We start from the raw sequence: 17,622 nt of genomic DNA, 5'->3' as shown, positions 1-17,622 counted from the left end.
GGCAGTGGTGCTGCTTTTTATTAAAGAGACAAGACAGCCAACAGAAAAGCATGATCCCTGATTGGTTTCACTGATTTCAGTCAGGTGAAACCAACTTACATAAACAACATTTTGGGGAACAATAACATTTTGAGTATGAACTGCACCTTAAATAATATTAATGTATTAACACTAACTTTTTAGAGAGTGAGACTAAGAATGTTCTTGTACATAACACATACAGGAATCTATATGTAAAGGTTTGAAATATTTCAACAAAAAAATAGAAATTTTAATCCCAAATTGAAAGGCATACATTTCACTCCAAACTAACGTTAAATACCAGGCAGTGGAAGAGCTCATCATTGGTTAGTCAGTCTATATCCCTGCTTTTATGGAGGACAAGATCAAGAAAATCAGAGGCACTGTGTGTATAAACTACCTCACTCTAGTTTTTCAACAATTCAGAAAAGAATTACACATACCTTTAGCAAACCGACGCAGTTATTTCTTTAGTCTGATAATAGTAGCAAGCAATAAAATAATCTATGAGAAAGATGTTGGCTTAAAAATATAGATAATACCTGTTTGAAATCTGCATCTAATGAATCTTTAGAATATTTTCAGTGCTATGCAAAGACTATTAAGGGAAGGTATACAGGAAATGGATAATACTGTAACAATCTCCAGCTGTTCTCACATGTTATATAAAGAATGAACTCATAACAGTCAGAAAAGGGTATGTAGTGTCTTTATGAATACTAAAAAATACAGGTCAAATTCCTGGAATATGTATGACTTGGTTTTATTATAATTATGAAATCCTTCAACCTATTATTCTTTTAAATACAAGCAGAAATACAAGATATTGCCATTACCAGTTAGCTTTAATAGACTCAAGAAACAAAATAGTACCTTAAGTTTTATTTAAATGATAAAAGAAACTAAGAGATCCTCATAGATATAATACTTGAAAAATGATTTCTAGTTAGTGATGGTGGAATAAAATCATTTTCTTATTCTCTTCCCTTGAATGCCAATGAAAAGAAAATCAAACAAAAGATTGAAAATGTCAACTTCAAAGAAACAAAGAATCAAACAAAACTTCAAACTGGAGATTATGAAGCATGCATGCCAGTTGTTGTAGATAAGTCAAAATGAAGAAGGAACCAGAAAGATGACACCATAGATCATTAGGAAGAAGTAAATTGCTCTTCAAAACAATTGTAAGAATTTGCACAAGCGCTCTAAGGATTCTTTGATTACAGCTGAGATCTACAGATATGGACAGGCCAGGGAATGTTCAACATTGCAAAATGAAAAAAAAAAAAAAAAAAAAAAAAAAGCTGAAGGAAAATCACAAGGAATTGATATTTATGTTGTTTAAGAATTAGCCCCTGAGTGTGGGGAGACTACTGGAGGTAAAGTGAGATGAAGAAAAAAAATACTGAGAATGCTAGGATTCAACACATAAATGGCTTAAACAGCTTTACTGGGAGCCATACTAAGCTTCTTCTGAATGATACAAATTTTGAGAACAGATGTGCTCCCAAGGCAAAAAGAAGTAACAAACTGGTCAATGGTTATTGTAGACAACAAATCTAAATTAAACTGCAGAGTGCTTCAGGTATCTCTCTTCAGCCATGCCTATACCATTCTTCAATGAATAGCTAGCAGTTTTCAATGATGAATAATCACCAGAAACAAAGCAAGAATGGACTTAACATAGACACTGGGGAGGGTGGCAGGAAGGAGGAAGAAAGGAATATAAGCTAAAAGCAACGATAAACATAGATCACCAAAGAAACAACAGAAAGGGGTACTCAGTTTTCCACTGTCTCAAAGTAATTACTGGAATACTCACTGGAAAAATATTATAGAAATTAGGACCATATTAGAAAAAACAACATTATAATAAATGAGAGTGAAAACACAGTAACACATGTGAAATAGGCAAGAGGAAATAATAAAAAATGAAGTAAAATGCAAAGATACTGGAAGCAAAGTGAAAAAACTCCAAGAAAATATTAAGAGAATCAGACTTCCACATCCATGACACTGTCTCTCCCACATTATGCCCAGCACCAAGTGCAAGAAGATACTAGACATGGAAAACAAAGAATATCTGATATATGCATAAAGTTCCTGAAAAGAACAAACGGAACAGAAAAACATTCAATATATAGTGGAAGAAAACTTTTCTATAAAAGAGAACATACTTTCACACACACACACACACACACACACATACACACACACAGAAAAACTGACACAGAGCATTCAACTCTGAGACACATGCTAAAGAAGTCACTCAACTTCAAAGATAAGGGAAAAACCATTTGGACAGTCAAGAAAAAGCAAGTCAGCTAGTGGTGGATAAAAATCTGATTAGTCTCGGCCGGGCGCGGTGGCTCAAGCCTGTAATCCCAGCACTTTGGGAGGCCGAGACGGGCGGATCACGAGGTCAGGAGATCGAGACCATCCTGGCTAATACGGTGAAACCCCGTCTCTACTAAAAAATACAAAAAACTAGCCGGGCAACGAGGCGGGCGCCTGTAGTCCCAGCTACTCGGGAGGCTGAGACAGGAGAATGGCGTGAACCCGGGAGGTGGAGCTTGCAGTGAGCTGAGAGCCGGCCACTGCACTCCAGCCTGGGCAGCAGAGCAAGACTCCGTCTCAAAAAAAAAAAAAAAAAAATCTGATTAGTCTCATAATTATCTAATATAACACTAAAACCCAGCAGTTGGTAAAGCAATGTCTGATGGTAGATGGGACCCTCCATTTTCCTTTCATATGAAGGGACTTCAGCTAAAGTAACTTTCTTACCTTCTTTCCCTACCTCTTATCCAACTCTCTCCATGTGAAGAGGAGTGAGTGAAGAGTGAATCTGAATAAGAAACTGAGCATCATTGGCTCAGTCCCTTCCTTCCTCTATTATTGAAGCTTTGTATATATAAAAGGTACATTCTGACCAACATTCTACCAGTGGTAAGTATAGTGGGAAAGGCTAAATTGGGAAATAAGTTTAATTTTGAGGTGATATATTAAAAAATCCATTTGGTTATAAATCTAAGCTATGCTTTTCGGTGTATTTTTTTCAACAGTAATAAAACTAACATTACGATTGTCATCTTTTTGTCTCCTACATTTGTGTCTCATTTTCCAATTCAGTGGGGGAAGAAAAACGTTATTTATTGGGACACAAACAGCTACAAAATTCCAAGGGAAAGTGCAAATAAAAATTTATACCTGGCCAAATCATTTAAGCATAAAAGCAAAACACACCACCAACTATGTAAGGACTCAAGAGAGCACAGTACCATGAAACATTTTTGAAAAATCAACTAGATTACGATATCCAGCCAAGGGAGAGATAAGTACAGAAATGGAGAGGTCTAGTACAACCTCTATGGAAAACAGTATGGAGATTTCTCAAAGACCTAAAGTACATCTACCATTCGATCCAGTAGTCCCACTACTGGGTATCTACCCAAGGGAAAATAAGTCATATATCAAAAAGACACCTACTACATGGGTATGTTTATCACAACGTAACTCACAATTGCAAAGATAGGGAACTAATCCAAGTGTTCATAAAACAATGAGTGGGTAAAGAAACTGTCATATATATATATATATACACACACACACACACTCGCACACACATATACACACACACACACATACACACACACACACACACACACACACACACACCATGGAATACTTCTCAGGCATAAAAAAGAATGAAATAATGTATTTTGCAGCAACTTGGATGGAACAAGTGGCCATTATTCTAAGTGAAGTAACTCAGGAGTGGAAAACTGAATACCATATGTTCTCACTTACAAGTGGGAGCTAAGCTATGGGTACAAAAAGAGTGCTATAATGGACATTGGAGACTCAGAATGGGAGAGTGGGAGGGATGTGAGGGCTAAAAAACAACATATTGGTACAATGTACATGACTTGGGTGACCATGCACTAAAATCTTAGACTTCACCACTATACAATTCATCCATGTAACCAAAACCCACTTGTACTCCTAAAGCTATTGAAAAAAAGAGAAAAGAAATGCAGAGGTCATATTAAAAGAACCAGAGATTAAAATCATTTAAAAATAGAAGAAAATGTAAAAAACACTAATCATTCAAAAATAACATAACTAACAACAGGCAAATGAGGATGGGGAGGTAGGGAAAAGTTTAAGTATGCCTATTTCCCACATTTAGTAGTAAAGACTCAACAGACTTAGTAACAAATGACTTCAATTTCTTAATTTTTTTTGTAATCTTTCATTCATTACTTTTAAATTTAGAGGTATTAATTAGGATCTAGTATTTCCTATGAAGAAGCATTAATTGGAAATTCACTAAGACCGTGATGCCACATAAATTTCTAATTATTTTGTTGAATGAAAATAAAATACTTTTTATTTTAAAAAGTATACTTCTAAAACTGGTAAGGCTAAACTATGGTGCTTAAGTTCACACATATGAATGATAAAACTATAAAGAGAAAAACACAGGAAGTTATCAACATAAAAGTGAGGATAATGGTTACATACGGGAGAGAGAGGGGTTGGCTGTGATTGGTAAAGAGGTTTCTGGATGGCTGGTTTAGCCTAGGAAGTGTTCACCTTATAATAATTCATTAAGCTACATGTTTCATTTATGGTTTTCTTTGTGTAAGTTTTACTTTACAATAAAAGATATTTTGAAAAGCATGTATCTTAAAATCCCATTTATACCTCTCCATTTATCCTTCTATAATATAAAATGCACAGATAAATGTATGGACTACTGTTCACTGTGTAGTAACAACCACAGTATCTATCTGGGTGATGAAATTTGAATATACTGTGTTGTCTACTTTGCTTCATCATCATCTTTCTTCATTGTTTGACTTTCTTAACATTTATGTTTTATTGTTAAATATTTCAGGCATACAAAAAAGCATATAGAATAATGTTATGAACACTAACCACCAAACTTTAAGAAATACAACATTAAATAAAGTGAAGTTTCCTTGTCCTCTCCTTTGCTAGTCTCATTTCCCTTGCTCTCTCATCAGATGTAATGGTATTGGGTTTTGTAGTTTGTTTTTAAGAGATAGAGTCTTGCTATGTTGCTCAGGCTGGATTCGAACTCCTGGGTTCAAGTGATCCTTCTGCCTCAGCATTCCAAGTAGCTGGGATTACAGGCATATGCCACCATGCCCAGCATTGGTATCTTAAAATTGTTGATAATTGTTCCAATGCACGTATTTACACTGTTAGTACATATGTGCACATGCAAAAACAATTTAATATAGTCTGTCATGTTCTTAGGCTTTAAATAGGTATCATACTGTATATATGTTTCTGTAACTTTTTCATATACATTATCTATATAGGGAAATTTGTTAATTTAAATGCTGTGTATTAATCCCCTTAATAAACTAGTTTATCCATTGCTTGTACTTTTTCACTATTTGTAAACAATGAGGTAACTAAAATTCTTTTTTTTTTTTTTTTTTTTGAGACAGAGTCTTGCTCTGTTGCCCAGGCTTGAGTGCAGTGGCACTATCTCGGCTCACTGCAACCTCTGCCTCCCAGGTTCAAGAGATTCTCCTGCTTCAGCCTCCTGAGTAGCTGGGATTACAGGCATGTGCCACCACGCCCAGCTAATTTTTCTGTATTTTTAGTAGAGAGGGGGTTTTACCATGTTGGCCAGGCTGGTCTCAAACTCTTGACCTCAAGTTGATCCACCCACTTTGGCCTCCCAAAGTGCTGGGATTACAGGCATGAGCCACCATGCCAGCCAGGTAACAAAAATTCTTATATATACGTGCCAGAGTTTCCTGCAGTATATTCTTAGAAAGTATAATATAAGGTGAACACATTTTCCACCTTAGAGATAAAATTGAGTAAAGTGGATTTTATTCTCCTTGCATAGTTTACAAGAGTTTCTGCTCTTGTCCAGAACTTAGTTCTTAGATTTTGCCAATCTGATGATTAATTTGAATTTCCTTAATAACTATTTCATCCTCCAAAAAGAGGCTGAGCATCTTCTCACATGTTTATTGAATGTGTTCTTCTGTGACCTGCCTATTCATATTCTTGATCCATTTTTTTTCTCTTGGGTTGTTTACCTTTTCTTATTGAGTTACAGGCTTTTATTTTTTATTTTCATCCTTAAAATTGTATTATTTATATTCACGTGTGTGTGTGTGTGTGTGTGTGTATTTTTTTCTCTTCTTAGGAAATCTCAGATTGAAAATGAGATCATGCACCATCACACTCATGAATGCCACTGTCAATCTCCTGTGTAGTGGTTCTGTTAGATACTCATCAGCTATGAGCCATTCACTCTCAGAAACACACACTGACAGAATCCTATTATGTATTTTTAAAATTTTGAAATAATCTTACATTTATAAAAAAATTGTAAGTATTGTAAAAAACATTTTTCCCTGAACAACTTGTAAGTTACTGACATGATGCCCATCATTCTTGAATATTTTAATGTGTATTTCCAACAAACAAGGACATTCTCCTACATAACTTCAATATAAACAAGATCGGGAAACGAACATTAATACTGTCTATAAAACATTTTAAAATATAAAATAATTGTGATTACTCTTTTAAAGAAAATAAGAACTGATGCTTAAGGTTTCTGTGTTAAATCATGGTATCCACTTGTCAACACATAGTAATAAGGCAGCTTTAAAACTCTTCATTCTCTCAACAAAAGAGGCATACATTAGGATTGACAGCATGTGAATAAGTGCTTTCATTTTTTTCCCCATTCTTGACAACACAAGGGGGAATGAGATTAAACTGCTCCTGGAAATTTAAACATTATATCAAACTTTCTGAGAATAACTGCTGGGAAAAGCTAAGAGTAAAATCTCCTTTGGCAAGTTCTTTTCAAAGATCTCCTTCCAGAATAGTTTCAATACAAACCGATTCAGAGGCTAGGGCTAACCTTTAAAATCTCTTTAAGACCTAAGATTATTTTATCTCTTTTATTTAGTATAACTTAAAAGTTATATATATTCAGTATTAAGGTCACATATATATAGCAAACATAAAAATAATAACAGGCCAGGCATGGTGGCTCATGCCTGTAATCCCAACACTTTGGGAGGCCAAGGAAGGAGGACTGTTTGAGGCCAGGAGTTCAAGATCAACTGGGGCAACATAGCAAAACTCCATCTATATTTTTTTAATAAAAAATTAAAATCTAAAAAAAAATAAAATTAATAAATAGCCACTTTTTTTTACTATTAACTATGGATCTGGAACTCTTATTAATTCAATATGAGTTAGTCCATCAACCCTGTGATAGATCAGAGTGCCTTCAACAGAAAAATGGAAGGAGAAAAACCAGAAACATTAACTACAGATAACATTTCAGGGAATTTTCCTGAAGACTGAAGAAATAAAATGCAGGTAGTGAGCTGAAGAAATACATTAAGATATATTTATTTAATTGGTTTTAAGCAAAAGGAGATACAATAACACAACTGTATGTGAAGGGAAAGAGATGCAAAGAAAGAAATATTGTCAATCTGGTGGAAAGAAGGCATCTACTAAAGCAATACCTTGTAGTGATGAGATCTAACACAACTGCAAGTGCTTGGTCTTTGCTGAGAGAAAGCATAGTTCATCCCTACCAACAGGAAGGAAGAATGAATATAAGGGGAGAAACGGAGACATGGAGTAGCAGCAAGTAAGAGAGGGTGGATATAATCTGTGGTCTTTTCTATCTTCTTTTATGGAGAAGTGTATGTATATGTAAGTATCACCAGCTATGTCAGCTATGTCTTGGTAGGAAAAGGTTTACAGACTCCCAATGAAGCGCTACTCCTCTCTACCGTGAGTTTACCGTCCTTTAATAGTTTTCTTTAGACTTTAATATAGTTGCAATGTTCCCAAGGATTTTACCAGTTTCTATCTCCACAGTTAGTCATTATTTTTCCTGGGTACCAGAATTATCATAAAGAAAAGTCCAGAAAGCTAAAGTAGAGATGGCATTCTTTAAAAAATATTTTCTGTCTCAATAAGAAGTACATGGAAGGATAAGGATTTTAGAAGAAAATGTGTTCCTTGACTTTTTTTTTTTTTTGCATCTGTTTCCTCTCAACTAAATGATGCTACAGTTTATAGATCTTTATCTAGAAGTTCTGAATATACCAATTGGCCAGTTCAACTCACTGATTAGACAAAAACGATATAAATAAATTCTGAAACATAATTTCTTCTCTCATTTTCTGTCTACTAAAAAATGAGTCATTAGATTGCTTTGAAACATGAGTGTTTCACATACTTTTCAAAGGACTTCTCCGTTATAAATAAATAAAGAAGCTAAATATAACCACATCCATACCTCTCACAGCTGACTGGGAAGGCTGAGTCAAAACTTTTATGTCTAATGCACTGTTGATATTTTCTTCTAAAGTAGCACAATATCCATCCACAACACTGGTAATAGTATCCTTCAAAGTTCCAAGATTATAGAAAACCTGAAGAGCTGTTCCGACTTGAGTTGGATTCTTAAAAAAGGTGGGGTGGGGTGGAAACAGATATAAATAGGAAAACAAACAAAACCAATACATACATACAATTTTAAGTGGTACTTGAGCAGTCCTATCATATTTAAATACTATCATATTTTAAAATTATCAAAGACAAGAAAAAACACAATTTGAATTGAAGATTATTTTTAATCATTATTTATTTCATAAAAAACAAAGTTAAATACTATGCATATTATTTTCCCCTTACCATTTTGTCCTCCTTTAAAAAATAACAAGAAGTTTGAAAGTCTGTTGTATAATATTCAAGTTTATTTAAAATCTACCACCAATCCCGATAAAAACCATACTAGAAATAACATTTGTTATTTCTACATTTGTTTAAACAATAAGTGAATTCTGTGGAGTTGATTGAGAGCTGAACCATGCAGACTTATTCATTATATTTCATTGATCCATTCATTCATTCTAACTACAAATATTTATACAGTGCCTATTGTGTATCTGAAATAGCTCTGAGTGCTGGAAAAACAGTAGTGAAACAAAACCAATTAAGTTCCTGTCTTCATGGAACTTATATTTATTGAAAAATGTACAAAACATAAATAAAACAGAATAACAGGTAGATTCAGCTTAAAGAAAATAACAGGAAATATGGCTGGCGAATAACAATACTCATTTGAGTTTTTTTTTTTAATTAAACAAGAAAAAGAACCAAATGGATATTATTTCAAATTAAAATGTTCTAATAAAAAAGCTTAATTTAATATGGTCATAATAGAACTTAATTCTATGGTATAAATTCTCTATTAATGTATGCAAACAAAAAAAACAAGCTATTTCATAAAAAAGTATTAACTGAAAACAAGGGGCATAGCATTTGCTTTTACTGTTATTTCCATTTTTTTCCCTTTCTCCTAAGACTGTTTTATCTTTAAACTTTTAGTAGAGACCAAAAATCAAAATGAGGCAGCTGTAAAGAAATTTCCCATGTCATTATTTAAGTGTACGTATATCCAAGAAAGCATTGCTGGAGCAATATCAAAGAATACTTTCACTTCATAAAACTAGAATACAGATATACTTTAAAACTATATTTATTGCCTTTACTATTATCAGAGGATCTGAAAAGCATAGCTTCTCCACACACAGTACAGTTTCAGTGTTATCAGCTGAATGTACATTGTAAGATGCAAACAACAACTAAAAAACACAATTTTCACTTAAAACACCCAGCTAAAATAAACTACTCTTCAAAATTCTCCACTCCAAAAATTACTAACTTCCAACTTCTGAAAGTATGTGTGAAAAGGTTACTTCTGAAAACTATTGGTGTTATTTTAATGTAATAGTGTATTATATTACATATATAGCTTATCATTAAAGAAGTGTATATTACAGCACTATTTATAATACTTACAATTTATAATATTTATAATTCTAGAAGTAATTTTAAAGTTGTCAATTAACATGATCACTTTTTCAATTAATGGCATTCATATTTATAGCTTAATACATAGATTATGCTAGTTACAAAACTGCAATTATCTGAACTAAAATTCTTTAAGTAACATACATACAGAGGAGTATGCTAATTATGTAAGCGCAACTTTATTATCACAAAGTGAACACATTATCACCTAGATCATGAAGCTAAGTATTATCAGCACCTTTGGATCTTGTGTAGCTCCCCAAACTGCACCGTTCCAAGTATTATCCCTATCATTACTTCTAACACCAAAAATTTATTTTGTTTTTGAATTTCAAATAAATGGAATTATACAGTATGTATTATCTTGTGGCTCATCCCTATCTTGTGGCTTGTCCCTTTTACTCAACACATTTTTTGTGAAATTCGTCCATGTTGTTGGATGCAGCAGTAGTTGATTCATTTCTTACTACTGTGCAGTATATTCCACTGTAGTAATTTGCTTTAGTTTATCCATCCTACTGTTGATAAATAATTGGCTTACTTCTACTTGTAGGTATTTTAATGTATGCTGCCATGAACATTCTGTACACCTCTATTAGTGAACATACATACATATGCATTTCTGCAGGCAAGAGTAGAAATGCTAAATCATATTAGTATACTTAGAGTTTGTAGATACTGCCAATTTTACAAAGCCATTGCAGCAATTTACACTCCCACCAGCGATATATGAAAATTGTGGATGCCCCACAAATTTGCCAAAAATTCAAATGGTCATTCCTTTAATTTTGGCTATTATTTGGAGTGAGTACTATGATTTTAATTTGTATTTCTATGATGACTAAAAAACTTAACACTTCTTACATGGTAATTATCCATTTGGATATCTTCTTTTGTGAAGAGCTTATTCATATCTTTTGCCCATTTTTTTAACTAGTTGTTTTTTGTCATTTACATATAAAGTTGTTGATATATTTTGGATACAACCACTTTGATAATTATATGTACTGCAAATATGTTCTCCCATTCTTAATGAAGTATTTTAAGGAAGAGAAATTCCTAATCTGAATACAGCCCGTTTTATCAATCTTGATCTCTATGGTTTGGCACTTTTGGTATTGTTTGAAAAGTGTTCCCCACCCCACATTCATAAAGATATCTTTCATTCATAAAGTTATCTTCCTGAAACTCTATTGGTTTATCTTTCATGCTCAGAAATACAATCCGCCTGGAATTAATTTCTATATAATGTGAAATAGGAGTCAAGATTAGTGTTTTTCTACATGAATACCCAATTGATCAAAAAGAGAGCAAATAAAAATCACCTGTACTCCCCAAAAGCCACCTTTGCAATAAATCAAGTTTCTAAATATGTGTGTGAGTTTCTGGACTTACAAATCTCTACCATTTCTCTATCCTTACAATTCACCTATCTAAATTACTGTAGCTTTAAATATCAGATTTGGCAATCCTCTGCCTCTGTTCTTCAGTTTGATATAGGCTCTTCTTGATATATGACACTTCTTCTTTTTTTTTTTTTGAGATGGAGTCTCGCTCTGTCGCCCAGGCTGGAGTGCAGTGGCCGGATCTCAGCTCACTGCAAGCTCCGCCTCCCAGGTTTACGCCATTCTTCTGCCTCAGCCTCCCGAGTAGCTGGGACTACAGGCGCCCACCACCTCGCCCGGCTAGTTTTTTGTATTTTTTAGTAGAGACGGGGTTTCACCGTGTTAGCCAGGATGGTCTCGATCTCCTGACCTCGTGATCCGCCCGTCTCGGCCTCCCAAAGTGCTGGGATTACAGGCTTGAGCCACCGCGCCCGGCCGATATATGACACTTCTATATAAATTTCAAAATTGGCTTGACAAATGTCCTTTTTTAAAAAAAGTTTGCAGGTATTGTCTTACATTGCATTAAATCTATAGATAGAAATAACGGATATCTTTGTAACATTGAGCTGCTCTCAATACCATGAATATGGTATCTCTTTTCATTTACTTAGGTCTTTAACTTCTCTTAATGTTTTATAGATAGTTTTCTGTGAAAACATCTTATATATCTTTAGCTTAAATTATTTATATTATTTTGATATAATTGGTATGTTTTAAATTTTTTGTAAACAATTTGTAAATTGTTTTGATTTTCTGTCTATATAACCAAGGTATTTCTGAATAATTTTTATTTCTCCCTTCCCATTCTCCTCTATCTCATTGCTTTTCTTATTACTTTGGCTAGGATCTGTAGTATTGCACTGAGTAGAAGTAGTAAGACTGGTGTTTTTGCGTTATCCCTAATATCAAATGGAAAGCCTTGAATATTTCACCATCAAGATTTTTAGAAATGCCCTTTATCAGATTAAAGATACTGGCTTGCTAAGAGTATTTTTATTCATGAATTGATTTTGAATGTTATTAACTACGTATTGAGATAATAATTTTCCTCCTTTACTGGAGAAATTATATTTCTGGAATAAAGCCATCTTGGTCATAACACACTATCAGTTTTAGATCTCTGTGGCTTACATTTAGTAACTCTTTGCTTAGTGTTTTTGTAGAGATTTTAAAAGAATACAGCTAGTAATTTTACTTCCTTGCAATATTCTCGTTTTGATATTAACGTAATCCTGGCCTCATAAAATGAGCAAGTAAATACGTTTGGTCCCTCTTTCTTAATTCTTGGATACAGTTGATGTAACACTGGTTTATTTATTCCTTAAACGTTTGGAAGAATCGCCCCAGTGAAGCTGTCTGGCCTTGGAGTTTTCTCCAAGGAAAGGTTTTTTTAAATAATAAATTCAATTTTGTTAATAGACATAGAACTAGATAGATTTTATAAATTTCCTAGTGTTATTTTTGATAAGTTGTTTTCCAGAAATTTGTCAATTTCATCTAAATTTTCAAATCAATTGGTATAAACTCATACTTTTGTCTTAACATCTTTTTAGTTTTTGTTGGGTCTGTTATTAGATCACCTTTTTCATTCTTGATAGTGGTAATTTGTACCTCTTTTTTCCCGTCTCCTCATCAGTCTTCTTGGTACTTATCAATTTAATTTGTTAATCTTGTTAAGTAACTAGATTTTGGCTTCTATTGGATTTTGTATTGCATTACCAGCTTTTTGTTATTCTTATTTCACAGACTTTGGAGCCAGACCTAAATCAGGATCCAAACTCTACCACTTAGTAGTCAAACACAACAAAAAAAGAAAATTTCAGGCCAATATCCCTGATGAACATCGATGTGAAAATCCTCAATAAAATACTGGCAAACCGAATCCAGCAGCACATGAAAAAGCTTATCCACCATGATCAAGTTGGCTTCATCCCTGGGATACAAGGCTGGTTCCACACACATGAATCAATACACGTAATCCATCACATAAATAGAACCAATGACAAAAACCACCTTATCTCAACAGATGTAGAAAAGACCTTCAACAAAATCCAATACCCCTTCATGCTAAAAATACTCAATAAATTAGGTACTTATGAAACATCTCAGAATAATAACAGCTATTTATGACAAACCCACAGACAGCCAATTATCATGGCAAAAGCTGAAAACATTCCCCTTGAAAATCAGCACAAGACAAGGATGCCCTCTCTCATCACTCCTATTCAACATAGTATTGGAAGTTCTGGCCAGGGCAATCAGGCAAGAGAAAGAAATAATGGGTATTCAAATAGGAAGAGAGGAAGTCTAATTGTCTGTTTGTAGATGACATGATTATGTATTTAGAAAACCCCATCGTCTCAGCCCAAAATCTCCTTAAGCTGATAAGCAACTTCAGCAAAGTCTCAGGATACAAAATCTACGTGCAAAAATCACAAGCATTCCTATACACCAATAATAGAGGGCCAAATCATGAATGAACTCCCATTCACAATCGCTACAAAGAAATACCTAGGAATCCAACTTACAAGGGAGGTGAAGGACTTCTTCAAGGGGAACTACAAACCAATGCTCAACGAAATAAGAGAGGACACAAACAAATGGAAGAACATTTCATGCTCATGGATAGGAAGAATCAATATCATGAAAATAGCCATACTGCCCAAAGTAATTTATATATTCAATGCTATCCCCATTAAGCTACCATTGAGTTTCTTCACAGAATTAGAAAAAAACTACTTTAAATTTCATATGGAACCAAAACAGAGCCCATATAGCCAAGATAATCTTAAGCAAAAAGAATAAAGCTGGAGGCATCATGCTACCTGACTTCAAACTATACTACAAGGCTACAGTAAACAAAATAGCATGGTATTGGTATCAAAACAGATATATAGACTAATGGAACAGAACAGAGGCCTCAGAAATAATGCCACACATCTACAGCCATCTGATCTTTGACAAACCTGACAAAAAAAAAGCAATGGGGAAAGGATTCCCTATTTAATAAAAGGTGCTGGGAAAACTGGTTACCCATATGCAGAAAACTGAAACTGGACCCCTTAATTACACCTTATACAAAAGTTAACTCAAGATGGATTAAAGATTTAAACATAAGACCTAACACTATAAAAACCCTAGAAGAAAACGTAGGCAATACCATTCAGGACCTAGGCATGGACAAAGACTTCACAACTCAAACACCAAAAGCAATGGCCACAAAAGCCAAAATTGACAAACGGGATCTAATTAAACTATGGAGCTTCTGCACAGCAAAAGAAACTATCATCGGAGTGAAGAGGCAACCAACAGAATGGGAGAACATTTTTGCCATCTATCCAGGGCTGACAAAGGGCTATATTCAGAATCTACAAAGAACTTAAACAAATTTACAAGAAAAAAATGAATAACCCCATCAAAAAGTGGGCAAAGGATATGAACAGATACTTCTCAAAAGAAGACATTTATGTGGCCAATAAACATATGAGAAAAAGCTCATCATCACTGATCATTAGAGAAATGCAAATCAAAACCACAGTGACATACCATCTCATGCCTGTTAGGACAGCGATCATTAAAAAGTCAGGAAACAACAGATGCTGGAGAAGATGTGGAGAAATAGGAACACTTTTACACTGTTGGTGGGAGTGTAAATCAGTTCAACCATTGTGGAAGACAATGTGATGATTCCTCAAGGATCTAGAACCAGAAACACCATTTGACCCAGCAATCCCATTACTGGGTATATACCCAAAGGATTATGCATCATTCTACTATAAAGGCACATGCATACACATGTTTACTGTAGCACTATTCACAATAGCAAAGACTTGGAACCAACTCAAATGCCCATTAATGATAGACTGGATAAAGAAAATGGGGCACATATACACATGGAATGCTACGCAGCCACAAAAAGGATGAGTTCATGTCCTCTGCAGGAACATGGATGAAACTGGAAACCATCATTCTCAGCAAACTAACACAGGAACAGAAAACCAAACACCACATGTCCTCACTCATAAGTGGGAAGTGAACAATGAGAACACATGGACACAGAGAGAGGAATATCACACACCAGGGCCTGTCGAGGGTCAGGGGTAGGAGAGGGATGCCATTAGGAGAAACACCTAGTGTAGATGACAGGTTGATGGGTGCAGCAAACCACCATGGCAGGTGTATACCTATGTAACAAACCTGCACATTATGCACATGTATCCCAGAAATTAAAGTATAATAAAAAAAGAAATTAAAAGTAAAAAAGTTAAGATAAAACATTTGCATATAAAAACATCCATAATTGTAGCATCAATAACATATTAAGGTAAATATTTATAGCAAATATCAAAGAAATGGTATGAACATATATGCATCTTTGATAAAGGGTTTACCAGAATGTATCAGTAAAAATTTTGACTCCAGTAGATTAAGAATTCAAGGATACAAGCAATTGACAAAGTTTATGGAGTGGGTTCTATCTGCCAGATATTGTGCAAGGAACAGGGAGCACAAAGAGAAGCAACTCTCCCTGACTTCAGGGAACTTTCAGACCAATAAACATAAACAGAGAATTAACCAAGTTTTTTTTATTTTCATCACTCAATAGAATCATACAAACTTGAAAATTAATTACACATCCAAAAATGCAGGACCTAGTTACATAAACTCTGGTATAACCAAATGCTTGATATTATTTAGAGAATAGTGCTATGTTTTGGAAGAGCTTGGACGATATAAGATATCTCCATGTAATAATAGTAAGGATAAAAATAATACGAAGTGAACGCATAGTTTGATTTACCAGTGAAACTGACTTATTTTTTTCCCTAGCCTTAGTCCCTCATGAATACAGACTACAGAGGAGAAGCAGGAACAACGAGTTTCTTTGACTACATGTTTTCTTACTGTAGTCAGGGGCAGATAAAATTTTATTTCAAGCCTCATTCCAAAGCATTTTTCACAAAGATTTTATGAAGTTTCTTTTCAGTGAAACAATATGTTTTGCCCTTTTTATGACCTAATAATCTGTATTCTATCAACAAAGAATGGAAGCATAAAAAATAAAAATAATATAATCTTTTGCATTAGAAGATAGGAGAAGAGGCCCCAAACATTAGTTCTTTTACCTTGATCCATTAGCATCATGCTATAGTGGAAAGAACATGGGCTTTAAAAATTATTCTTGGGATGAAAACCCAGCTCTCCTAAAGATAAGCTGTGTGACTCTGGGCAAATTACTTTATCATTCATTGAACTGTATTTACGTATATAATTAATGTTTGCCTCCTCATCAGATTTTACAATCTTTGTGGGAAGGTTCCACATTTGTTTTGTTCACTGCTATACTCCTTGCATCCAGCATAAGTCCTAGATATGTGTTCAAGAAGTGTCAGTTGAATAAGTGAACAATGTGTAAATTTCTATGATTTGCTTTGCTAATAAACTGTGAGACAGTTGCAAAGACTATTGAGACAACACATTTACATTATCTGATATTCAGTATAGATATAACAAAAAATATTGGTTCTGACATCATTTATTAATATTCCAAAACTTTTAAGAATGTTAAGAATTCGCTTTGCTCCAATTCCAAAGGAATTCTTATCGTGCTACTTTACTTATTAAAATAAAGTTACCCAATAGACACCATCTGGGTAGCCCTGAGGAAGTCAGCTCTTTCCTCTGTGTCTTAATTTCATAAGACATTAAAATGATGAGGCAAGATGAAAGGAGGGATTCCAAAAGCTGGCTGAAGATCTTTTTTAGAAAAAGGCAGACAACAAAATTTTGATTCACTTGGATCAGACTGAGGCCTGGTTATTTATATTTTTCAAAGCTCTTCAGCTGATTCTGATACAGTCAGCAGCTACCTGAGAACCAGCATTTGGGAACCAACAGACTAAACGATTTTGCTGGACTTTAAAGGATGCCTGGTGAACAGACTATTGGCTGGAGTACTGTGTACATGAAAAAAATGTTAATTATGTTGCGTTTACATAGTTGTCAATTAATTATTTATATAAACATGGATGAGTCTAAGGTGCCCATGGGGCATTCTTTGTTGGAAATGTGAACACTTTTGAAATGGATCATCACAGGAATCTAGTCTAGGAAGCAAACTAAATTGAAGTAATAAATAATGAAAATAGAAAACTGTTAAGACACCTGTAATCCCAGCACTTTGGGAGGCTGAGGCAGGTGGATCACCCGAGGTCAGGAGTTGAAGACCACCCTGGCCAACATGGCGAAACCCCGTCTCTACTAAAAATACAAAAATTAGCTGGGTGTGTGGTGGCGTGTG

At 34.4% G+C, this 17,622-nt stretch overlaps 1 protein-coding gene across 1 annotated transcript in view; it reads right to left on the bottom strand.

Moving 5' to 3' along the window:
- The window catches only part of COG5 (component of oligomeric golgi complex 5), a 375,408-nt gene that overhangs the window by 166,749 nt on the left and 191,037 nt on the right, over nucleotides 1-17,622 (bottom strand). Inside the window, exon 8 of the mRNA XM_017889562.1 lies at nucleotides 8,354-8,519. Within this exon, the coding sequence (XP_017745051.1) occupies nucleotides 8,354-8,519 (166 nt within the window). The remainder of the gene's footprint in view (nucleotides 1-8,353; nucleotides 8,520-17,622) is intronic.

The sequence above is a fragment of the Rhinopithecus bieti genome, unplaced genomic scaffold (assembly GCF_001698545.2).
Source record: "Rhinopithecus bieti isolate Rb0 unplaced genomic scaffold, ASM169854v2 scaffold_18688, whole genome shotgun sequence".
NCBI lineage: Eukaryota > Metazoa > Chordata > Mammalia > Primates > Cercopithecidae > Rhinopithecus > Rhinopithecus bieti.
The sequence above is the reverse complement of the archived record's forward strand: the minus strand, read 5'-3'. Positions and strand labels throughout refer to the sequence as shown.